We start from the raw sequence: 26,498 nt of genomic DNA on the forward strand, positions 1-26,498 counted from the left end.
AAAATTAATTAGACACAATGAAGACAAAGTTGGGGTAATGTTTAAATAATACTCTAATCTCTTATGTTGATGAGGAATAAATCACCCGACTCCAATAGAAATTGAGCATTTGCCACTGACAACTATAGAGTGTGAAGAAGTTTCTCATCTTTAACTCCCACTGGAAGCTGGTATGTGAGAATGGTGTTCTCTGGTTCTGTTGTAACAACATCAACTGTGATAGACAAGTTCAGTTTGAAACAATAAGTCTCTCAAAGTTATCACATGTTTTCTTAGGAATATAAAACATCAACCCCCAATCAGGGAGAGAGCTAAGCATTTCTCAATCTTTTCAAAGCTTAGAAATTATAACTGGTTTAAAAAGCTCTTTTATTTTAATATTACCATATCAAAATCTCTAAAACAATGCAGATAACAGAAACGGTGATGTCCATATTCTAGCAAACCTTATCCTAAAATATAGGAAAACTGAGAAAAGAGAGACTTACAGCAGAAGTAATGGCAGGATCATAGATTTTGATTAATTAACTTAGTTGAAAATATAGTATATAAACAACTGTCTCAGAAATGAACAATTATTTTATTAACTTGGGCAAATTGATTGATAAATTAGTTAACATAGAAACACTGATTGGTATCTGGCATGTTTTACACCCTGGTGTCTACAGCATACATTTTAGCAGTCTCTGTCCGGGAAGCCATGTAGGACTTGGCCATGGAAACTCCTGCAGCTGAGTAACGCTTCCTTGTGGAATACGGGTAGTTTCTCTGAGGCCCAACATCTGTTTTAAAGATAGAAATCCAGAGAAATAAAAGTATGCCTTAGTATACTTTAGTGAATGAAAAAGCAATGCCATTTTATAGATTTAATTTCTATTATAAGCAGTTTATTTAATATATGTGGTTGGATTGTTATCATTAAATTCACAACTAACTGTTCTATAATTCCTTCTTGTATAGTGCTCACCTAACAGATTCTTTAGGAAACACGTCTTTTTCTTGGTGTTAAGAACACTAGACATCATATAGCAGTATGATTAACAATTTAAATAGAAAAGACATAAATAAAAAATGACAATAATGCAAAAAAAAAGTGTCACTAAATGGATCACAAGAAGGTTTGTTTGCATTATGAGAGCTGGGACAAGAAGAATAAAGTGTCAATTTTTTCCACCTCAGCAAGCATGTGAGCTCCACAGGATACATATTTTTCACTGATGTACACATGCCCATAAATGATCATGAGAATGTTAGGAGTGTAGACATGGCATTTACTAATAAGTTTTAGCAAGTAGACAAATTCATGAATGTATGCTCTGTGTATAATGGGGATCAGTTTTATATATAAATGCAATTGAGTTTGCAAATGATATACATACTGTACATTTACCTTGTATCCTATAACCTTGCTAAACACTCACAAGTATTAGTAGATTTGACATGTCTTTGCATTTTCCATACAGATGGCCATGTAGCCTATAACATTTACTCTACTTTTACTTATTTTCCATATTCTTCAACTATTAATTACTGACAGGAATGTCAACTTTAATTGTAGGATATGTTGTTCTCATCTCAGTCTTGTAAGTTTTTATATCATGAACTTTGAATCCTAGAATGATATCATCTTCATAAACTAATCAATTTATCTTTATTCCTAGTAATAGTTTTTGCTCTGAAATTTACTTTTTGGTATTGATTTATTTTACTTATTTTTAGACAGGTCTCTTGAAGACCAGAATGGCATCAAACTGTCTTTGTAGTCTGTGTAATATTGACTCCAGTCCCTCCTGCCCCTACCTCCCAAGAACTGAAGGAAATGCCGTTTTATATGTTCTTTGCAAGGATTCTCTCTCTCTCTCTCTCTCTCTCTCTCTCTCTCTCTCTCTCTCTCTCTCTCTCTCTCTCTGTGTGTGTGTGTGTGTGTGTCTCTTTCTCTCTCTCAACATCTTGGAATACTAGTTGACAATCTGAAAATTTCCATGTTGAAGTTATTTTTACATTGAAAATAGAGCCAAATAATTTCTATTTTTCTTAGGAAGAAGATTTTTCTTAGTTTCTATAGAGTTTTAGAAAAAATGGTATAACAATGCATTCAAATATTTAGTAGCATATGTTTGACTAACTCTTAGTTAACTCCCTCTTATTCTAAACATAAAATTAATTGATAGGTTGTAGTTGGATGTATAAGAAAAATCAGGATACATCAAAATATGCAACATGTAATTATATACTTAAAATATAAAATGACAAATGTACATAATAATACATTTGAATAATGGGAAAAACTGTAGCTGTGGATTTCCCTTTATAAATCGATAAATTACTACTCAACATTTAACCAAGTACCAAAGGTCAGTTTTCTTTGAGCAACTGATATTTTTTAAGGTAGAAATATAAATAGTCAAGATTATTTTGCCCTAGTGATCTGTGCTTCTACTCAGTTTGAAAGCATGATAGGAAAAGTGAATGACTGTGCTATTCTGTTTGCTTCTGACCTTTAAAGAGATATAAACAGCAGGTGAGGACAGTCCCAGCCACGAAGCAACCTAGTGACCCAGCCATTCCAAGCCAACAAGACCAACCAAATTTATATTGGATCCCAAGAAATATGTTGTGGAAAACCAGAGAAGTACGTTCCACATAAACATCAACAGCATACCACACAGACCCAATGATTCCTGGGGCACCTGAAAGAAACAGAGGAGTTATGAATAATAAGAAGCATTTTTCAAACTTACACCCACTGGCTATCCAAAATGAGTTGTGTCATAACATCAGTGGTGCAGATTCAGAGTGAATCAAATTATGGACAAGTCTCTCTTTCACTACCTTTCAGCTTCCATTCTGTATATCTTCCACATTTTATTTCAGTTTATTCAAAAACGAAATACAAATGTGAAATAATGTAATGCTCATCTCTGGGTAAGGTTAAAATGAATGCTAAGATTTTCTTTAATATCTTTGATAACAATGTTGTCAACATTATTTTAGTTCATCTAAGTATCAGTTAACAGAGAAATTTGTGTTCACAGAAATTTGTGGAGAGAATATTTCATGATTGTGTGAGCACCACAGACTGAAGTTACACAAAGCTAGATGGGGTGGAATATTGCATAGGTAGCAGTGACAAGATACAGTGGCCATGAGTGGTATGAGGTGGCTATTGAAACATGGGACATTGTTAGACAGTAAACATTTTATTTTTAAAATTGTTTTGTTTATTTTTATTTATTTATTTGAGGGCAACAGACAGAGAAAGAGCCAGGTAGAGGGAGAGAGAGAGAGAATGGGCACTCCAGAGCCTTCATCCACTGCAAACAAACTCCAGACGAGTGCACCCCTTGTGCATCTGGCTAATGTGGGTCTTGGTTAATAGAGCCTCAAACCAGTCCTTAGGCTTCACAGGCAAGCAGTTAACCACTGAGCCATCTCTCTAGCCTCAGTAAACATTTTATAACCAGGAGCATACTCTAAAATAATGATAAAAATATCATATTAAATATACAAGCTGTTGGTATGCCTGTTTATTGACGCTATCAAACACTGTGTGCTACAATTGCATATAGCCAGGGTTACAGTCAACTAATCCATGCCAGGATTACTACAAACTCATGAGGAATGCCATGTGTTATAGAACTGGCACAAGTACCACACTACTTACTAGGTAATAGGAAATTTTAGCTCCATAGTGCCCATATAAGGGCACTGTCATACACATGCCTTGTTCTTCTCCCAAATGTGTTATATGGTCATGGCTGTTTCATAAAGGAAAATATTTAATGGAATTAAAAAAAACCAGAAAGAACACACAAACTTAAACAACATGGGCATTTGTTCATCATGCATTGATTTCCAATTGCAAGTGTATGTAATTAGGAGTGTTCCAATACTTCCCAGGCCCATGATTCAAGCAATGTTGGAAACATAATATTGGACTTCAAGTAAACTCTGTCAAAGGTCATTCAATTTCATGTGTTGGTGTAAGAAATAAAGGCACAAAAGTACCATAGTAAATATTGTCTCTATTATCTAATAAATCCTTATCTACACATCATTTAAGTGTTGGCAAAATATTTCATTCCCTTTAAATGTAAAGTAATGCTTACAGATTTTAGCTTTCTTAACAATTGACTGGTTTGAAATGAATGACTAAATTTCTTTATTTTAATTTATTCATTTACCAGAGAGAGGGAGAGAGAGAGAAGGGAAATGAGTATGCCAGGGCCTCTAGCCATTGCAAACAAAGTATAAATTACACATCACGGCCAGATGTAAGGTAAAATGGCAATGAGTTGGGAGACAAATAGCTATGGTAAAATGTGTGCTTGCCAATATAACTCACATACTCTTCTCCCCTGGAGAGTCTGTGATATGTAATTAAATCACTCTTCCATCTCATTTTCCTAAATGTTTATCCATGGAAATTAAAAAGGACCAAGTCATAAACATATAACCTTTAAAATATGGAACATAAATTACCACTTCTTTTCTATAATGATGCTATATCTATAAACTAATTAGGAAATGCACTTTTCAGACTTAAAAACCAAATTAAAAACTCAGAAATATTTGTGTGTTGTATATTAATTCTGAGCAATACTTTCAAAAATTTTCCTCATCCTGGCCTCTTAATTTAGTGATTTATTCAGCAATTCCTACAGGAATTTTCCCCAATGCCTTGAATTTTTGTTTTGTGGATTTATTTAAAAAGAAAAAGTGAAGTATCTAGTGATGTGTCAAAGAGTATTCTGCAACAAAGTTTTACAACTTTAGTAGTTAAACAAGATTGATTTTTGTATTTATAAGCTACACATTATAATTAGGTGGGATATAGCACAAAATATGTCAAAAGGGAAATTTTGCTAAATTTTTATAATTTTTAATACATGATAAATTTTAGGGATATAATGTTAATATGTATAAACAAGTTAATGGTGTATCATTTTCCGTGGGTGAATGGAAGGCTCATTCCTAAAACCTTGGTCTGTCCACACAGCCCTCACCCTAGACATTCAGGATGGGGATCCCTCTTCCATTGTCACCCAGCTTTGTAGATTAAAAAATGGTGGGCTGGAGAGATGGCTTAGTGGTTAAGTGCTTGCCTGTGAAGCTTAAGGACCACGGTTCAAGGCTTGATCCCCCGGAACCCATGTTAGCCAGATCCACAAGGGGGTGCACACGTCTGGAGTTCGTTTGCAGTGGCTGGAAGCCCTGGCGTGCCCATTCTCTCTCTCTCTCTCTCTCTGTATCTGCCTCTTTCTGCTCTGTCACTCTCAAATAAATAAATAAAAATGAACAAAAAATATTCTAAAAAAATGGTATGAAAGTGAAGATGTTCCACATAACTATAAAATATCATATATATACATATATACATTATATACATATATGTATATATATATATGTGTGTGTGTGTGTGTGTGTGTGTGTGTGTGTGTGTGTGTGTATTCTATGACGTATTTTTAGTTCCAAAGTTCCTATCCATTTATTATACTACCCTTGCTGATTACATTTTCTTACATTTTCTTGCTAAATATTTGCTCCTACTGTATAAGGGGATGGTTTTCTCTCTGTAGGAAATACTTCTCAGTTTCTCCAGAAGCTTAATTTCTTCAACAGTAAATGTCCTTGTAACTTACACTAAGATCCAAAACAGACAGGTTGTAATAGATGAGGAATTGATGTGAAGTTAAAGTGAAAGCAGAGCTGAGTCAGCAGCCCAATTTACTCTTTCATTAACGAACACTGTGCAAAGTACTTTTCAGCTTCCTGTTTTATAGTTATGCTTTACTTATTAGTTTTCAGAACTCCATTTCATTATATGCTTTTGTAAGTTCAGACAATAATATGATCTATTATCTATTGTTGTATGTGTTACCAAATGGGTTGGCATGTGAAAAAACTTGCCCAATTTAGGCCACTGATATAAAAATAATAATAATAAGAGGTATAGGTTGGTAAGAAGGTGGAAGCCTATAACTTGCTTTAGCATTTAATTTTAGAAATAACTGCAAAATGAAATATTTAAAAATTAAAAACATTATGAAGATATTGAAATGATGGCAAAATAATCTAAGAACTTCACACTACAGCCCAATTCCATGGGTGCTGCAAGTAAGGCTGGCAGATGGGTTCCTCATCACTTCAGTCTAGAAAGGCCAGCTTCCTAGACACTAATGTGAGCAGCTTGAGAGCCATTTCTTCACTGCAAATACTTCGGGGACATCTCTGCCCGCTAGCGAGTACCTGCTATGAGCAACGTGGTCCCAGCAACAAAGCAGATGCGAACTTTAATGTATGGCTCATCAGGAAGGAATTTCACACAGTGAAGTCCAAGCAGGAGGGTAATAAATCCAATCCCAGCCAGAATATCAGCAGTGATCATCAACGCCCGAGTTACCACCAACTTCACTGGAAGAGTAGAACATGGGTTATAGCAAGTCAGAGCATGAGAGCATGTTAACAACACAGCTACATCACAGAACACACACTTTTTCACAGCAATACAAGCACAATACTCACAGAGGTCAGACTTTATAAATACTTAAAACTGAATATGAGTACCTTCAATTTGCATGAAATCCCTGACATCCTTTGTTTCTGCACTGATCAATAGCTATGTGGAATCCTAGAGATAACATCCTGGTGGATAAATATATGTTTTCCTCTTTGCCTCCAGGTCCAGAGTATTAGAGCTAAATGATGGCATGAAAGTAAAGTATCTGCTCTAAGCATGTTACCTAATAAACGTTGAATGATTAAGTGAATAACTAATTGTTTGAAGATTTGTTAAAAAAAAAAAGTATTTGGCAGAATCCTTCACAGGAATATGTAATGAAATCCTGTAAGACTTCTGCTGCTCATTCTGGCTGGTAGGAACAGAACTATAGGATAATCCAACCTGCTGTTCAAACAGAAGAATATCTCTGGAAGTCAGGTCATGGTCTCTTTCAGTTCTTCAGATTCTCAGCTTCCTTTCCCCGCCTTCATGTGAACTCTTTCACCCAGCATTGTCATATGAACATATCATTAAGCTAAGGTCACTAAGAATGCACAACAGGAGTCTGGGAGAGAGCCCAGGTAAGCAGTGGTTATAGCACTCACCTTCTGCAGTATAGGTGACTACAATTGTGCAAGCTTCCTGAATGCTGTGGGACAATTATACTGAATTAAAACAGTGCTGAAAGTGAAGCAGTAAGATCCTTAACTACCATATGAAAGGCCCTGGGTGTGATTCTCAGCAGTGAAAAATAAAGAGAAATAAGGTCACAAATACAAAGAAAATTGCATTAAGTTGGAATTAGTATTATATAGTCTGGTTGATGGATATTACTAATACACTTATTCCTTTCATAGTATAGTGACTAAATTTTATTTTCATATTGATTTGTGCTACTTTTCCTTTAAAATGATTTTCCCCAAATAGGAGATAAAATTCAGGCCTATTTGGAATTATACTGCTTGCAGAAATACAGCCAGTTCTCCTTCATTAAAATTATGTGTGTAATTTTAAATATATATATATATGTGTGTGTGTGTGTGTGCACGCGCACACACACGCGCGCACGCGCAGCTGGAAAGATGGTTCAGAGGTTAAGTGCGCTTCCTGCAAATAAGAACCATGGAGACCTGAGACCACATCATATCTACACTCTAGAACCCACATAAGCAGCTGGGCATGGCCAATGATGGTTGTAATCCCAGTCCTGTGTGGAACAGAAGCCAGAGAATTTTATACCAATGGCAAGCTCTGGAATCAATAAGATGTTTGGTTATAAGGACAAAATTGGTGTAGACGATGGCAAAGGATACCAGATGTTCTTCTCTGACTGTTCCAGATTAGCACATTGGGTAGAGCATCAACATATGTGCATACAGACACCACACACACACACACACACACACACACACACACACACACACATGCATGCATGACGCATACACACCCTACCACATTTACTATGACAGAAATTTATGATTAAAATTTAAAGATATGTATTTATGGCATATCTTTTAAGAACAAATCAATGTGTAAAATTCTCTCCTATCTTATTAATAGGAGAATTTACTTGAGATATTCTTATTTTATCAATACACATGAAATATAGCTGTTCTCAAAACTGAATTCATAAAATCATCTCAAAAGTGGTCATTATTTTAAAAAATTAAATGTTCTATATATAAGCATTTATTTTCCTCACAATTGTGAAGAAAAGACAATTAAGCTTTTTCAGCTATGTCAGCTAATGTTTTCTGGATCACCAGTGGCAGAGGTGAGTAGCTGTGGTCCTCAGCGCTCCTGCCAGTGAGAACTTTGGAGCACCTCGCTAAGCTGGTCTCATTCCTTTGTACCCTAGCATTAGGATGAAATCTGAATTCATTTGTCTGCACAGGAGTCCTGGTTTTCCCTCATCACAGAGAGTCTTCCACCTGCTTCTCCATGTGTGGGGTCTCTTGGAGTTCTAGTGCTTGAGCCCATGAAAAGGTTTAGTAATGCCACAATCAGCCAGCCTGGTTCCCTCCCGTTAGGTGGCCCTGCAGGCAATCGACTCAGGCAACTCTGGATCAGTTTCCTTCCTTGGGTTTGTATAAGATCTGGTTACTGTCTTTATCAAGCAGAGCCCCACAGAGGGCACAGAAGATATAGCTCAGTGGGCAAAAAAGTTGGCTGATCAAGCATGGGGACCTGAGGCACCAAGGTAAAATTCCATTGCCTGGGATTCCCTGTTCAGCCAGCCTAATGGAAAAAGGTTCAGTGACAGACTCTGATTAGGGAAATCAAGCAGAAGAGCAATTGAAGAGGATACTCCACATGCCCATCTGGCCTCCAAAGCAGTGGATTATTTCTGTAAATACATGCCCATTCTTCACACATCACACACATATTCCCCACATACTACATCATTCATGTACACACACACAAATACATACACACACTATAAAAATGGACCTTACAAAGCAAATATTCATCTGAGACCACTCCCTAGGTGCACAGGGAAATACAAAGCTTATCTAACTGCACTTTTATGAAAATAGCAAAACACTAAAAATATAATTCTACTTTCTGATAATGACCTAAACCAGAGCATATGGATACTCTATTGTCCCAGAGTATATTTTTTGTCCTTATTGTCCTTAAACATATGATAATTCTTTTAAAAATAAATGTAAAGTCTCCTTACTATATCACTTGAAACTAATATGAAATGGGAAAAGAAGGCATCAAAGGTAATACTGGTAAAAATATTTAAAAGGAATATGTTGAAATGTCAGCAGTGGTTTGGCCAGTAGTGGGCTTATGAATTTTGTTGTTGTTATTGTTCCATAAATGAATGCAACAGTATTTAAAATTTTTAAATGTTTGATCTTTTGTTTTCCTTCTCAGCTTTAGCTATACCCAGAGTCTTTAGAACAATATATTTGATCTGAATGCCCACATGAATTTCCATTCATATTCATCAAATCAGGCTTTGTAAGTAGCACGAGGTGACTGGAGGGAGGAGGAAAAGAAGGCTTAAAATTTTCTAAGCAAAAAAGAAAGTGTTTTTAAAGGCCTTATGAATTATGGTAAAAGATATTTCAGGCACATAATAGTATATGAGGATATTTTAAGGGTTCCTTTGGTGGAGTGCCGTTTCTTGGACTGAACTGACCATCCAGGAGAAAAGCCACATTACACAGGTCTACTTTCATTTATCTTAGGCAAGAAGCTTCCATATGATCCATCACCCATAATTTGCTTTGAAAGGCACTAACAGCACTTTGCTTTGATGATAAGCCTGTTATCATCTGGACTAGTTCAACCTTCTAAGTAAGTAGTAAATGCTATAGAGAAGAATGGAGAGCATATGCAATGAGATCTTTATTTTTCTTTTTAATTTGAGAGAGACACAGAAGGAGAGAGAGAGAGAGAGAGAGAGAGAGAGAGAGAGAGAGAGAGAGAGAGAGAGAGAGAATGGGCACATCAGAGCCTTTAGCCACTGCAAACAAACTCCAGACACATTTGCCATCTTGTGCATCTGCCTTATGTGGGTCCTAGGGAATTGAACCTAGGCCCTTTGGCTTTGCAGGCAGGTGCCTTAACCACTAAGCTATTTATCCACCCTGCAATGAGATATTTAATTGAAAGGATTTCTTTATTGCCTTGGTAAAACCTAATTGGAGTCCAAAGCAAAAAGCTAAAAAGAGGAAAAAGCTGGCTCAGATGTGGCTGCCAGCATTGCCCAGTGAGCTGGAATCACATCCCTTGACCCTCATATTCTGGGTCCCTCCCTCTTTCTCTCTCTCTGTCTCTCTCTGTCTCTCTCTCTCTGTCTCTGGCTCTCTTTCTGGATCTGTCCCTCTATCTCCTCTGCTCTCTATCTTAGCAAATCTTTAATTGCAATAAGTGTAAACATTCTACTTGAGCTAAGTCATATTTCAAAGGAATCTCTAGAATGCTAATCATCTAGTTTATCAATTCTAACAATAAAATCACATCACTCAATAAATATGTTTCAGGTTCTTAAAGCATTATTATAAGCCTCCATACAGTACTGGGCCAGGTCCTTGGGAAACAGTAAAGATATTTTTTTTTTCCCTCAAAGAAAATAAGACATGCAAAAATATTCTCATTGTAATTCACATTTAAGAAATGAACACCTTTTCTAATCAAGATTTCAAAAATGGACAGAACATTAATGCAGTAGTAACCAAGACTGAGATGTGCTGCCTATTGCACTAAGAGGGCACCTAATGCAGTAATACAAAATGCAATAGCACAGTAGAAATATGAGCTGCACTCTGGCTGGCAGGCAGGAAGATCTACAGTGTACGTACAGGTGTGTTCCGCATATATAGAATCATACTCGTCACAGGTACGAATCCCATCAAAAGCATTTGTGACACATTCCCACCAGAGGCCTCGGCATTTGGTGCTCACCTGGAGACAACAGAAGACACTGTGTGAAACAACTCATGCGGGCATACTACACATCCATTCCCCAAAGTGGGACTTGGCTCTCGTGTTTCATAGCAAACTGTGATTATTACAAGCACGATCAGAATTTCATTTACACTAAACAATATATTTTAAAATATTTTCTCTTAAGCACTGGCAATTAAAAGTTCTGGAGCCAGAAAATGAATATAATTCATGAATGGAGGAGGCATGTGAAGAAATAAGTCACAGCTGAAAGGAATCAAATCAGAACTAAATACATTCTAATATTTATGGCTTTTCCTGTCACTGTGTCAGGCTTTAACATTAAGAAAATCCATTTCACTTCATGGTGCTCACATTTATTCGTGAAAATCTATACAATAATAGATGATAAACATTAATGTCTCAAGCCTCTTAGGAATGCACATTAATTTTTCTTCATTATGAACACTGAATTTCATGAAGAGACGTGCTATTTGATAATGGGTTCATAAATTTAAAATTAGCAAGGAAGACCAATAAATGAAACACACCAATCAATGACTAAAAGCCCCAGGTCTTCCTCCTACATACTATACTGACATACTACACATGTTTAAGCTATGATATGTATGTATACAAACGAAGCCCTAATTTCATAAACTCTGACAAAAGCAGCAAATCACTTTCACTTGGAATTGATATATTCAATTAGAGCTGGAAGGTCTGAGAGTCCTGATTCTTCCCATCCTTGATTTATACTCTGAGTTTCAGCAAGTTTTTTACATCATCAAATATGCCAGCAGAAAATAGTTTCAAGTATTTTTTAAAGATTTTTTTTTAAATGATATGCTTGTGGTATGTATGTATACATGTTTGGATGTGTGGAAGATATAAAATGCATATGGAAGCCAGAGGTCATCATCATACCTATCTTTCTCAAACATTGTCTCCCTTATGTTTTAAAGACATGGTTTCTCACTAGAGTTCATTGATTTAACCTCCCTAGCTCCTCAGAGCACTGGGATCACAGGCACATGCACCACATTCCAGGTTCCGTGGGGATGCTGGGGATCTGAACTCAGGTCCTCATGCTTATGCAGCAAGCACTTTATCTGCTGAGCCATCTCTCCAGTCCTTAGTTTTGAGGAGTGATGAAGAACTCATAGCCATGGTTCAGAGATGATGTGCCTGCCACTTCAACTCCATCAGGGGTTTGTATTACCTTGGAAATCTGGAGATAGTTTTAAAACTTAGAACTCCTATGGAAAACTAAATTTTGATTTGTTTTTCACCAAGAAAGAATAAGTAACATTACAGAGCTAAGAAGAGAAAAACAAAGGAAGAGGTATTGATCTGGTATACATAGGAAAGGAAGCAAAACACATTTCCAAAGAAAATCAGGACTAGAGAGATGGCTTAGTGGTTAAGGAGCTTGCCAGGGAAACCTAAAATGCACAGTTTGATTCCCCAGTACCCAGATAGGCCAGATGCACCTGCTGGCACAGCATCTGTGCTTCGTTTGTCGTGGCCACGGATCATGGTGTGCCCCTACTCTCTTCTCTCTCTCTTCCTGTATATTTTTCTCTGCTTACAAATAAGTAAATAAAAATATTAAATAAAGAAAATCATGCTAAGAAATACACTATGACACTCTCAGCTCTGTGGTCTGCTTTGAATTTCTGTTTTGGGCCACATAAAATTATAGCACTTGAAACTACATTATACTTTTGAATTGGTAATCCTGTTGTTGCTTCTCATGTAAAATATTTATAATTGGTGGTAATTAACAATTGCATATTGAGACTGCACACTGAAGCACCTACTCTCTGAACATATCGCTGTCATCTAGACCTTATTCCTTAAAGACATTATATCATCCATCTTACAAATAAGAAAATGACGACACGGAAGAGCAATACTCTCAAGAAAATCCCAGTAAATTTAGGAGACAGAGCTTAAACCAAACAGTCTGTGTGTTTACTCCAAAACGTTACAATGTACTTAAAATGGATTTAAAAAAATTCATTTCAGGTTAAAGTACTCCAGAACTGGATTATGGAAGATAGCCTTAATTTTAATCTCATTCAAGGTCTCTTACTCTTCAAAATTCCACTTCGGCTTACTGCTTCCAAGGTTAAATCTGGAAGTAATGTCCTAGATTTTATAAAAGACTATTTGATATGGAGAAACTTAGAGGCAAAAAATTTAAAGAAGAAAATCCATCTTAGGAAATCTAATGCAGTGAATTCTGAAGAAGAATATGAACTTATAAATTTATATGTGCATAAAGTTGAACACAAATTGTGGGAACCTTGGAAAATTACTTCCCTATTGTGAATTTCAATCTCTTTGTTTATATAAGTGAAATAATTACAGGGTTGTTATAAACATATCTTATATGATAATAACAACAAATATTTATTAAGTCTTTTTTTACATATGTGTATATATGTGTGCAAATATGGGAAGCCCAGGGCATTTTGCCACTGCAATTGAATGTCAGATGCCACTTTTTTTTTTTTCTAAAGAGGTTTATATTAGCTTACAGGTTTGAGGGTTAACTCCATGATGGCAGGGGGAAATGATAGCATGAGCAGAGGGTGGACATCACCCCCTGGTCCACATGAGGTAGACAATAGCAACAGAAGAGTGTGCCAAACACTAGCAAGGGGAAACTGGTTATAACACCCATAAGCCAACTACCAACAATACAATACCTCCAGGAGGCTTTAACTTTCAACTGTCATCAGCTGGGGAACCTAGCATCTAAAACACCTAAGCTTAAGGGGTACACCTGAATCCAACCACCACATTCCTATAAACTGAACCATACATGATATAAAATACAATGCATTCATTCAACTTTAAATGTCCCCATAGTGTTTATCAATTCCAATGATGTTCATACATCCCCATAACCCAAGGTCTTTTAACTGAGCCATAACACCAAAAAGTCCCCCCAAACCCATAATGGAACAGGATAAACATTCTGTAGCTTCAAGTCCAACAACTATAGTCAATGACAAATCTCCAAGTCTGATAATTCTAACCAGCAACAAGTCTCTGGCATTCCAATTCCACCCCTCTAGCTAGACTACTCACAGTCCTGGAAAACTTCCCAGCATCCCCACTGGGTTTCCACTGCAACCCACAGTTCATCCTCATGGCCCCATGGGGTCTTCATGCAGGCATCCAGCAAACCTGCTTCAGACTGCCAATGGCCATTTTCAAAACATAAGACCATATTGGCTTTCAGCCACTGCAAACGAACTCCAGATGTGTGTGCCCCCTTGTGCATGTGGCTAACGTGGGTCCTGGGGAATCGAGCCTTGAACTGGGGTCATTAGGCTTCACAGGAAAGCGCTTAACCGCTAAGCCATCTCTCCAGCCCCTTTCCAGCATTTCTTATACTCCACAATACTAGGTAGGTTGCCAATTTGTTAATCCAGGGGGAATAAAGCAGACTTTGAAGAACAGGACATTCCATGAGAATTCAGGCCCTTTCAAATGAGTCTACATTGCCCCAGGGCAGGTCAACTGGCCCAATCTCAAAGGTTGTAATCTCTTAATTACAGCTGAATGGTCAGCTGTTCACCCAAACATTCTTTTGTTTGTTTGTTTGTGTGCCATATCCCTCTATTCACACCAATTCATGTCTATGCAAAGCAACCCTACACAACTTCTCAGGACATGGGCATAATGGCAAGCTTCTAATACAAACTGCTACCCCAGTGCAAGCAAAGCTCTTTCTCACCCTCATAAGCCTAACCTCACAGACCATAGTTCTTACTGCATTCAGGTCTTTCAACTCTGACCAGAATAGTCCATCAAGCTGTACTTACAGCACTGCAAGGCATCTCTTAGGCCAAAGTTTCAAATCCTTCCACATTCCTCTTGAAAATCAGCTCCAAAAGGCCAAAGCCACACAGTCAGGTAGCAGCAATCCTACTCCTTGGTACCACTTTATTGTTGCATTGCTGGTAGGAATCACCTAACCAAGAGCAGCTTGTGGGGGAAAAAGAGGTTTATTTTGGCTTACAGGCTCAAGGGGAAGCTCCATGATGGCAGGGGAAATGATGACATGAGCAGAGGGTGGACATCAACCCCCTGGCCAACACAAGGTGAGCAATAGCAATAGGAAAGTGTGCCTTTTTTTTTAAATATCATATGTGAATGGCTTTAACATTGAACCTGATTGAGCAGATTTTGTAAGCAAGCTCCATTAACACTAATCCATCTTCCTGGTTGTAAGTATCAACATTACAGAAAATTTGCTTGATAGATATGAATAATATTAAATTGATAGTCTTCATAGCGACTTAAGTCATGGCTGTGTTCAGCTTCACTGAAGAAAGTTGGATATAATAGGACAAATGATGACACTCAAAGAGATATGTCTATATCCTAATTCCCTTTGACTATTACCCTGTCTGCAGGTATAACAGGGCTAAGAATTATGAAATGAGAATATCACTTGGGTTATCCAGGTAGGTTCCAAACCAATGGTCCACATCCTTATCAGATGCATATGGAGCGCACACAGAGACTGCAAGGAAGGAAGCAATATAACAGAGCAGAGCAGATATATGTCAAGGAGAGCACAAAGCTTCCGGAAGCTGAAGTTTTTCCCGGAGTCTTCACAGAAGTTCAGCCTTGCCAAAAGATTGATATCAAACACCTGCCTTCCACGACAGTGACAGAAAAGGTTTCTTTGTGTTAATTGGTCCTATTTAAAATCATTTCTTACCCGGGCGTGGTGGCACATGCCTTTAATCCCAGCACTCCGGAGGCAGAGGTAGGAGGATCACCGTGAGTTCAAGGCCATCCTGAGACTCCATAGTGAATTCCAGGTCAGCCTGGGCTAGAGTAAGACCCTACCTCGAAAAGCCAAAAGAAAAACCAAAAAAAAAAAAAAAAAAAAAAAAAAAAAGCAAACAAACAAATAAAATAAAATAAAATCATTTCTTATGGAAGGCCCAGGAAACTAGTAGAGTAGAAATGGTTCTTTGTTTTTTGTCTGCCATACTCTACCATGAAGGAAAGCCGGCTTTCTCAGAACCTAAATCCCTATCTCTCAGCTCGAAAAATCACTGGATGCAGATTACTCTAACTATATTAAGATGAATATGAAGCCATGGCTCTATAACAAGACAAAAATTGTCCACAATTTTCTTTGCTAAATCAGCCACTAAAATGTTCTCATATATATGGCTTTTACTGTTATATATGATATGGCTTAGCCAGTGGCCTGAGATGCATTTGTTAACAATTACTATATCACACTAATAAGAATATTCAGTCTTAATCCAGTACTGGTGTCAATTTCAAGGCTATTGATCATTTACCTGCAATGACCATATTTAGAAAAGCAATGAGCTCATTAGAGGAAACAAGGAATCCAATTTCATTAGGTATTAATGCTCAGGGGTACATTATTAAATTGTTTGGTATTCACACTCAGTTAAGGTACGTGAGAATAGTGGCTGTAATTAACTAAACTTGTGTGTTAATACAGCACTTATTGGAAACACCTTTAAAGGTGCCTTTGTGCACAAAATACAAGGTTAAAATATTTTATGTTGTGTGCTATTTGGGGAAAGCCCTTCTTGCTATAACTAGCATCTTCAGTTAACCTAACCATCTGTTATAAACTGCCTGACGATGAACACTTTACAGAGTAAGCTAATGTAAATTCTTCAGAGTATTAAATACAGTTCTGGAAAAGCAGACTGATGCTTGTAATGTTTTGTCTAACCTTTCTTAAAGGGCATAAACATGTCAACTAACTTTATTTTCATTTTTTAAAAAAATATTTTTCTGTCTTTCTTTTTAAGCAAAGAGGGAGAGAGGAAGGAAGTTAGGAAGAGAGGAAGGGAGACAGAAACAAAAAGAATGAGAATAGGTGTACCTGGGCCTCTTGCAACTGCAAAGGAGTGCTAGAAGCATGCACCATTTTATGCATGTCTTTACATGGGTACTAGACAATTGAACCCAGAGCATCAGGCTTTACAAGCAAGTACCTTAAACTGCTGAGCCATCTCTCCAGCACATCTGTTCTTATTTCTGACACTTTCATATGCATATATTTATATATATTTTAATCTTATCTCCTCAAATTACCCTCTTTTACTTCCTGCTCCTCCCACTAACACACTTCTTCCTCATTAATCACCATCTTATTTTCATGCCTTTTAACCCATTGTGTTAAATTAGTGTTGCTTGTATGACTATGGGTGGAAGATTATTTACTATAGAATGAACAACTTTCCAGCTGCTACAATCCATGAGTATGACTTTCCCTCTCCCAGCAACCATTAGCTGCCATTCGTTACTCTCGGAGGTGTGGGTGTTATGATACTTTCCCCATTGGTGGTGAAGCATTGACAGGCTCAGTCTAGTGTTGGAACTGCAGCTCCCATAAAGCCACACGTGTAACGGGCCATGATCTATCCAGATGACAGCATTTCGCAACCCTCCTTCCCATCCTCTTGCTCCTGCATTCTTTCTACCCTTCTTTTGTGAGGGCCCCTGGACCTTGGGGGGGGGAGGTTTAGGTGTTTTATTTAAGGCTGAGCACACAGTAGTCACTTATTCTTGGCAATCTTGCCAGCTATGCATCTCTGGATTAATTCTTTGACTATTGTGGTAGGAAATCTGTGATCACGGCTTCAAGCAGTACTAATTTATCAGAGCCAGTACAGATACTTATAAGGCAGTTCGAAAACTAACAATTTTAATCTCATAGGATCATATAAAAGGGATTCTAATTTCAAGCTTTTTCTAATGTGTAGTGACAAATGTATATAGCATAGAAAGCAGTGTATAATTTAAATATAATTTCAGTGAATAACTACCACTCCTGAATCAAGAAGTGGAAGTGAATTTATGCAGGGCATTGACAGGAATGCAAAACACACAAGCCTGCCTCCTAATTGCTTGTCAATACTTAAAGTGGAGACATAAGGTAGGACAACCTAGATGCCTGGCTTCCCTCCTTAACTTCGTCAGCATGGTCCCCTGGCCTCTCTAGTCCCAGATGACAGCACCTAGCAAGAATGAGTTGTTGCTCACCCGCAGGTGAGGTTTGTCCCCCAGTCCCTGCAAAGCCTGCCTTGTGCCCAGTCAGTGGGCACTTGACTCCTCAAAGCATTTGAATTTTCTAAAGATAGTTAGAAATTTTTCACTCTCAGTTTGTCAAATTTCTATCGGGAATTCAAGTTCCACTCAACATTATTCACAGTCCCTCGTGCCTTTTCTGGGTGGAGTTAATCTCTTCTTTATCCTGAAATTCTATAGTAAGTTGATATGTATTCTTTAAGTGCTGTTGGTATATTTAAAACAACATTCATTGAAATTTTAAAAGTTCTGCTAAGTTAAAAATTCATATTAATTACATATTTTTTCATACTTTATCACCATATTTTATAGGGTCACCTAAGGCTATTTTCATGCAACTATATAATTGGATTTTGAGCATATGCTTCCATACTCTATTATTCTCCCTATCTTCCTTCCCTTCCCAATATTCCCTTTTATCTCCCGAGTCAATTTTGCTTCTTCCTTCATATCATCTGTACATATGTGATTTTTTTCTCTATATATGAAATCTAGGACCCCCAAATTGAGAGGAAATATGTGGCATGTGTCTTTCCAGGACTGACGCTTAATTCACTTAATGTAATTATCTCTAGTTGCATCCACATTCATGAAAATGACACAACTTCCTTTTTCTTTATCACAGTTTTGTACCTACAGTAATGAACTTGTTTTGGATGTGCACTGAATGCCTGACATGTGCCCATCAACATGCCAAATAATTGCTTCAAGGATCCTACAATCCCTCCTTCGTGATGTATAATAGGTGCTCAGAGGATGCTTATTGAAGAAAGGAATCTGTCCATTTTCCCTAACCCACATAAATACATATTAATCCTCACGTATCTTTTGAAGTAGAAAGTAGCTAAATATAGCGTGAGAATAATTTTTGCTTCACATATGTATATGCTTTGTTTCTTTGCTTCCGCGTCTCTTTGATATATACGACAGGATTTCACTCTCTATCCCAGGCTTGCCTGGATCTCACAAGGGAGCTCAGCCTCATGCTGAACTTGGAGCAATCTCCTTGCCTCAGTATCCCGAGTACTAAGATTTCAGGCAAGGCCCCACTCAGTTTCATACGTGCTTTTAACTTGACTAAATCATTACAGCAGGTAAGTCCAGGAGCCAGAAGAACTATTACTTACACTGGAGAGTTTACCCTGACTTTGTGTCATCCTGGGCCCTGTTTAATCAACAGTTTATGTCTTGTTTTCCTTAAGCCTGACGATGATGGATCTGTGGAATTGGAGATTATTACATTAAATGAAATAACTACAGGCACAGAGAGAACCATCTAAGGAGACCAATAACTTTTCTTTCCTCACCTACACCATGGAAACCAAACATTATATCTCACAAAAATTAATAGTAGAATCGTGGTTGCTAGAGGCTGGGGAGAAGTAGACTTCAAGGAGAGATGTTGAAAGAAGGGTTCATTAGTGGGGATGGAGTTACAGTTACAGAAGAGCAAGTTTGGGTTTGCCAGTGTGCAATAGGGAAACCTCAGATGATGTTAATGTGCTATACATTTCAAAAAGGTGGAAAAAAGATTTTTCAGGGCTGGAGAGATGGCTTAGTGGCAAAGACCATTTCCTGAGAAGTCTAAGGACTCATGTTCAACTTTCCAGATCCCACATGAGCCAGAAACACAAGGTGATGCAAGCAGGTCACACATGCACACAATATAGCACATGTCTGGAGTTTGATTACAATGACTAGCCAATTCTCTCTCACTCTTGCTCTCTTTCTCTCGCTCATAAAAAATAAAAATAAGTAAATAAACAAAAAAAATAAAATAAAAGACTTTTCAGTGTTTTTCTATAAAGAATTGATAAGTCTTTGAGAAGCTATTTATGTTTAACCTGGCTCAACCGCAACACAATGTGCACATCACACATACCCCATTAATATGGACATTTTCGTGGTTCTGTGTATTGGTTAAAATGTGGTAAAACACAAACATTTCTTTATTACATCATTTCCCCACTTATGTTAATCCTCATGAAATACAAACACACAATTTATTTTGTCATTTGTAATATTTTTGCCTTGCCTTTTTATTTTTCTCTTGATAGAGACTCAAAATATAGTTGTACTTATCAGTTTTCTGACAATATAGACTTGTAATTTATTTGAGTGATTACATATAGTATAATGCTTACCTAATGCAGTATGACATTTGCATGATAACTACTCAGTTACAGAGATTAAAAATTATATTTCATTAATACTTATAAAATATTCATATTTTCCTTTCCTTTAAAAATTTCTGTTTCTCCTTAAAGCACCATGAAGAAAAGCCCTATTATCCAGGCAAAGGCAGAATATCCTTCTCCTAAATGTATTAGACATATCAGAGGATTATAATTTTGTTCCTCTTATTAAAATAAGTCAGACACATATAAATTATTTGATTTATAGCAAGATATGACATGTTACTTTGAAAACATAGTTTCTCTACAGAGATGTTTTATTTATATGTTTATGAAAAAGAGAGAGAGGGAGACACTGGGTATGCCAGTGCTTCTAGATACTGCAAATGAACTGCAGAAGTATGTACTACCATACTCATCTGGCTTAAATGGGTTCTGGGTAATCAAACCTGGGTCTTTTGGCTTCTCAGGCAAGTATCAACCACTAAGACATCTCTACAGCCCCAAAGATATTTCTTACTTAGTGTTTTATGTGAAATTCCAAAGATGGTATCCTATTATTTTTCACTCATTCTTTTCACAATCTGCTGAGTGTCTAAGGGCTCCATCAATCATGTGTACAAATGCATCTTGATGTCCTGTCGTGTGGACATTGGTGCTTCAGGCTGCAGGAAGTCTTGAACTGAGTAAGGAATCATTTGTAATCTCCAGTGTCTGCTACAAGAATCTGAAATTAGCTACAAAGTAAAACTAGTATGCCAATTTTCAAAGCATATACAAAGCATAATTATTCTAATGCATACTTTATTCTGAAAGAAAAATAATATCAATAATGCAATAGAAACCTCATGAAAGAACCTGATTATTGGAGTGAAGTAAATTCCAATGTAAGCAACCTTCTTTTGAAGTAATAAAATTTTAATCATAACAGTACTTGGTGTATAGTCCTTTCTCAGGAGGTAATTAGCAAAAATTAACTGAAAATTGTATCATCTTATACAAACACTTTTTCCTTCTAATAATGGATAGACTAGTAATGTTTTTTGGTAAAAGTATTTTTATATTCAAGTGGGGTGAAGAATAATTATGTATTGTGTACTAATATGCACTAATATGTGCTAATAAATTTATCAATCCTAATCCTTGTGAAATGTGAGCATTAACAAATACATAAGCTTTGATGTGGGACTCCATGGTCTACCTTATTACTCTGATCAAGCAATCAACAGTCATTAAGTACAAATGTGGGCAAAGCACAGCCCAGAAAGTAAATAACATTTCTTTAAGAGGATCCATAGCGCTACATAGGAATAAAATTTCATTCTTCAATCTCTCAGTTCAGAAAGCATTATACAAAATGTCATCTCCTCCCACAGAACAAAAACAAAACAATGAACTGCAAATTAATCACAATCCACCTGACATGTATTGGCTGATTCATATTTCCTTGTGCTATGGTAAATGACTTGGATACACAGGCTCATTTAATCCTCATGAGAAACTGATATTATGTGAGTTATCATTCTCCCATTTCAGAAGGGTAATGTGGAATTTAATACACACTCCCTCTGATAGTAAGTGAAACCTGAACACTTCCCACTGATGAACAGTATTCCCACCACCAGATGTTAGATAATAAGCAAAGCCTAGGGAAAAAAAAAATTAAAAACAAACAGACATGATATAGAGATTATGTTCCAAAGTGACTTAATTATGGAAGCAATATCCTTCACTTAATCTTTAGGTTAATGTCTAGCTGCACAGTAACTCCAGGCACAACAAATGGCAAGGCAGATTTCAACCTTACCTTCCCTCTCCTTATTACCTTCATTCCCATAGATACCAACAAGTACATTAATTACCAAGCCCAGTAATCTGTGATTTTGGGGTGTTCTTATATCTCTACATATCTTTTCATGCTCACAACCACAACAGAGCACACCACCATTATTTTCTTCCTTGAATATGGAAAAGTCTCCTAAATGTTCAACTCACAAACCATTTTCACCTCTACTAACCATCACCTACAAGTAGCAAGAAAGATTTATCTTTTTAAAACCTATGCACATATTTTCCTACCGTAAAGCATTCTCACCTGTGTAATATGACCTGTACTATACATAATACTTTAAGTCCTTAATGATCCCTCCCATATAATTTCCTCTCTAGATCAGAAAGTGTGCATAATGCCACATATATGTGGTGATTCTACATATGAATCTCTGAATTCTCTACTTCTGCTCATTCCCTTGGTCTTGAAGCCCCATTTGGATGTCTCCTAGGAGGGCTTCACTGATTACTCAGGTAAGCGAGCTGCCACTTTAGGGTTATATATTGTCACATATCACAGCACTTGGCATACCATACTGACACTACATTTTTATTGCTCTGCGGTCTTCACTACACTAAGAGACACCTATAGATACTGTAGTCTTTTTAACCAGGAAGCAACTGTCATGGCTGGCATACAATGGAATATTTGTAGGGTGAAAGAAGCTAGGAAGAATGCAAAGAGAAAGAGAGAAAAGAGAAATAGATGAAAGGAAGAGAAAATGAAAAGAAAAAGTGGACAGAAGGAGGGTGGGTTGCAGACATAGGGAATCCAGATGTAAGAGAACAAGGCTCAGAGTAACGTCAGGAACAAGGGAGTTCAACCTCATGTTGTAATTGGGGAAGTCATCTGAGGATTTATTCAACAGAAGGTAGGTAATATATTTAGATGTCTCAAGCCCATTTCTTTCGATGATATAAGTCTTCCCAGAAACACCTGAATTAGCACTAACAAGAACAGAGTGGCAGTTTGGGGCTATTAATCTTTGGTCTAAGGTTGTACACCCACATTTCAGGATATTGCTAATCTTTTTACTTAACCTAAAGAATTCTACTCTTAAGGCAGATCTATCCTAGTTCAACCAAAGGATATTTGAGCTCTTTTTGCCTCTTGCTTTGTGTGCCATTCTCCAACAACCCCTGAGCTTTTCTCTCTATTTTATTTGTGCTCTCACTCCATCCAGTGGCCCCTGTCACCATTTCTACCTGTTGAAATCCTTTACGTCACTTGGAGGGTTTGGTGAAATGCCTTTCCTTTCATGAGCCCTGCTTCAATGCCTCTAGTGGAAAATAACTGCTCTACCATCTCTGCTCCAACAGAAACCAGTTCACTTATTTCTCAAAATATGAATTTCCCTTTGTAATTTATTATAGTTCCAAGTACATCCTTTTATTCTGCATTTGATGTGACTTCCTAGAACGCAGGATGCACTCCTGCCATACCTGCTTCAAGTAGGATCTGCACAGAATTTCTACATGACTGACTATATATACATATTCCAAGTTAAACTGAACCATAGAACCAATTTTCCAATTGTCCTAGTATCAAACCTATGAGCCATGATACCCTTTCTGTTTCTTCAACATTTTGTGAGCATGCTTTCATTTATACATTATTATGTTGACTTTGGTCCAACAGTTGTTTAAAGTGAGCCATTCATATAAACCAACTAAGAATTATGTATGAAGGAGAGTGAACAGAAAAATCAGGTCAATGAGGATCAGAACTTTCAGACATTGTGCAGAACATTAATTTTTATTCTGACAAAGAAGCAAATATTATGAAAGATTCCTGTCTCTTTAAAGATACCGACCAATAAATGGTTGAATGAGGAGGGTCATTAGTACAGGATTCATTTCACATTAAAGCTTATTGGGACTACATTTCAATGATAGAAAATAAGAAGGAAGTTGAGTATTAAGTTTTCCAAGGTTAGGAAGGATTCATTCGAAATGAATAACATAGACAGCATATTTCTTTGATTTTTTACCTAGTAATATCCTTTTGCAAGGCAAATAGAGACTTGGTTGATTGGTCTGCTATAAGAAAGGGTGGAGGATGCCTTAAGTGGCCAGATTCCCACTCTCTCCACAAGTTTGACCCTTCCCAAAACTGTTAATAAGGAAGGTAACAACTCCATATTTCACTTGAAGTAAAAAGGCTTTCAAATTGTTTCAGAAAATACTTCAACAATGACTTTGATTGGCACTTTTCATATTTGAAAGCATCCTTTGGATCACAGTTTAAAGTCTGCTCAAGTTCCTCATGGTTTTGTAGACCACCTAAGACAGCAGTCTGCATGATGGCCAACTGACCATAGACTTTCCCTTGAGAGTATTCCCTGGGTATATTTCATTCTCTGTTCATATTCTAGCCACATAAAATAGATTACAGGACTCACTTTAAGTAAACAACCCAGACAAGGTCAGCTTTATACCAGTTTGCAGAAATACAATTTTATACCATTAAGGAAATATTTGTTACTCCATTTGTTTGGAAATGCAATACACAAGGATAACATTAAGCACACAAAATAACACATGTAGAAAATATGCACAACAAAATGAAAAAAATATGACTTTTAATTTCTACCTCTAACCTGAAATCCTAATAAACTAAAATATAAAAAGATATTATTAAGACTTTCTCTGTAGTGTAGGTCCTAAGTTTTGGAGAGATGGCAGTATAGTAGTTAGGATAACTGTTCCCTTCAGGATGCACATGAAAGAGTAAATACATGTTGATATATTATTGTGGTCTTGCTTTACAGGAATTTTCCTAAGACTTGCCAAGAAATATCAGCTGATTCTGAAGATCTGATTATTTGCTCAGTTCTTGTTCTCTCTATCTCTCTCTGTCATACTTATAGCCATAGGAAAAGCTTTTGAATTTCACTTATTTCTTTTTTTTTAATTTCTACAATGAGAAAAATATAATCCTAAACTGTATGCCCACTCCTCTGGCTTATAAGACCCAGGTCCAAAGTATACTCCATGTTTAAGAGCCCGTCCCTAAACATTGAGATGCAACACAAAGACCATTCATCCTTTTCTTTACTTTTCAACAATTCACAAAATATTTTTCTCTTGTATCCCAATTAGTTTGGCGTTATATGCCTTAGCTCAATTACTCAGTACCTCAAATGATCAGCCGTCCTTTGTAAAGTACTCTGAATGCTGCCTTCAAGGTTCACAAATTTATCTTGGAAAGAAAGATTGTTACTGGAAGGAATCTTGTTCAGTTTAGCACACAGAGCTGTAGAAGAGGGAAAATCTCTGTAGGACTCTGTAGCAGGGACTGTGTAATTACATTTGTATAAATTTATCCTTGTGAAAACAGAGGGGTTATTTATTTACCTCACCTGTAAAATGGGACAACAACATCTTATTTATCTCAGTTATTATAAGGATTAAACCAGCTAAGAGTGTGAAGATTCTGTGCAGATAAGTCACGTTGTCTATCTTTGCTCTTCTTAGTCGTAGGAAACATACTGGCCTTTGTGTATGGCCCTACGACTGACTGAAAATTTGGATTAGCTGAGAAAGAGAAGCAGCTGGCTTCTTACCTCCAGGGAGTCATCAGCATTTACCATCCAGCAGTCTGTCCAGGTGGCTATAATCAAAAATCCAGTGGCGAAAAAAGCAAAGAAGCAGGCGATGTACTGGAGAAGATCCCTCATGGTGGCGTGCAGCCTTTCCGGAAGGGCGTCATGGAAAGATGCAGTTCTGGGCCTGCTACGGAAGCTGGAATGCGATTGGCCTCCGTTCTGGTACCTGGAGATGAGAAAACGCAGCTCCTACTTTTCCTCATGCCCCACTTGCAGGCACCTTAAGGTGTAGCAGTAAGAATAGTATAAACAGGCTGAAACCAACAGAGGGGTCTGAAGGTCGTGATCCGAAGAAACCGGACCTCCAATCAGAAGCTGGGTCTGTGAAAGGACTGGGTACATTTTTGTGGGGGAGAGAAGGAACCCTTGGTAATATTTTCTTTCAGGACCTTGGGCTAATGTGAAAGGATGGTCACAGAAGTTTGTCCTTGAGCCAAGACGAAGGAAGGAGGGAAGGTCTAGGCCAGGGCTGGAGTTTGTAAACTGATCTTTCTCGGGCTCTCAGGAGACCCAGCTGTTCTCCTTCCCCTCAGAAGACTGTATGGTTGACTGAGTGCAATTTTATTGTTAGGACTATTTTAATATTCTCTTACTACCTTAGACTGACAGGCCACTGGTGAAATTATGCTAAGTGCTAGCTCAAGGGAGTTTGCATTCCAAAGTTTAGGCAGAACGGCCCATGAAGGACTTTTAGCACCTTAGCTGGAGGCCAAGCCAAGGATCATAACCTTCCAGCATCAATGGGGACAAATGTGCATTAAAAAAGCGATTGTTTAGTTTTAATTGACGCTTAATTCTTAATACATATTTATGGGGAACAGTTTGGCTGGTTCTCCCAAATAACTTCTCAGTCAAACAGATACAGAAGTATATTAGCAAAAACACCAAATAAAAAACAAAGAA

General features: G+C 37.2%; 1 protein-coding gene across 1 annotated transcript; it reads right to left on the reverse strand.

Moving 5' to 3' along the window:
• Window positions 1-561: 561 nt before the first annotated feature.
• Window positions 562-26,130, reverse strand: Cldn16 (claudin 16). The gene is made up of 5 exons (XM_004654267.2): window positions 25,554-26,130; window positions 10,822-10,924; window positions 6,250-6,414; window positions 2,499-2,690; window positions 562-782 (listed from the first exon to the last, which is right to left on the reverse strand). Exons 1-5 carry the CDS (start codon window positions 25,665-25,667, stop codon window positions 649-651), a joined length of 708 nt encoding a protein of 235 aa, XP_004654324.1. The 5' UTR covers window positions 25,668-26,130; the 3' UTR covers window positions 562-648.
• Between the last annotated feature and the right edge of the window lie 368 nt (window positions 26,131-26,498).

The sequence above is a fragment of the Jaculus jaculus genome, chromosome 5, assembly GCF_020740685.1.
Source record: "Jaculus jaculus isolate mJacJac1 chromosome 5, mJacJac1.mat.Y.cur, whole genome shotgun sequence".
In the NCBI taxonomy this organism is placed as follows: Eukaryota; Metazoa; Chordata; class Mammalia; order Rodentia; family Dipodidae; genus Jaculus; species Jaculus jaculus.

Bases quoted from the DNA above. Each gene is read 5' to 3' on its own strand.
- Cldn16 (XM_004654267.2), bottom strand. From the start codon at position 25,667: ATGAGGGATCTTCTCCAGTACATCGCCTGCTTCTTTGCTTTTTTCGCC. The intron at 2,691-6,249 runs GTACTCGCTAGC...TGTTTCTTTCAG, and splicing joins GACCACGTTGCTCATAGCAG to GTGCCCCAGGAATCATTGGG. The intron at 783-2,498 runs GTCAGAAGCAAA...TCTTTAAAACAG, and splicing joins CTGTTTATATCTCTTTAAAG to ATGTTGGGCCTCAGAGAAAC.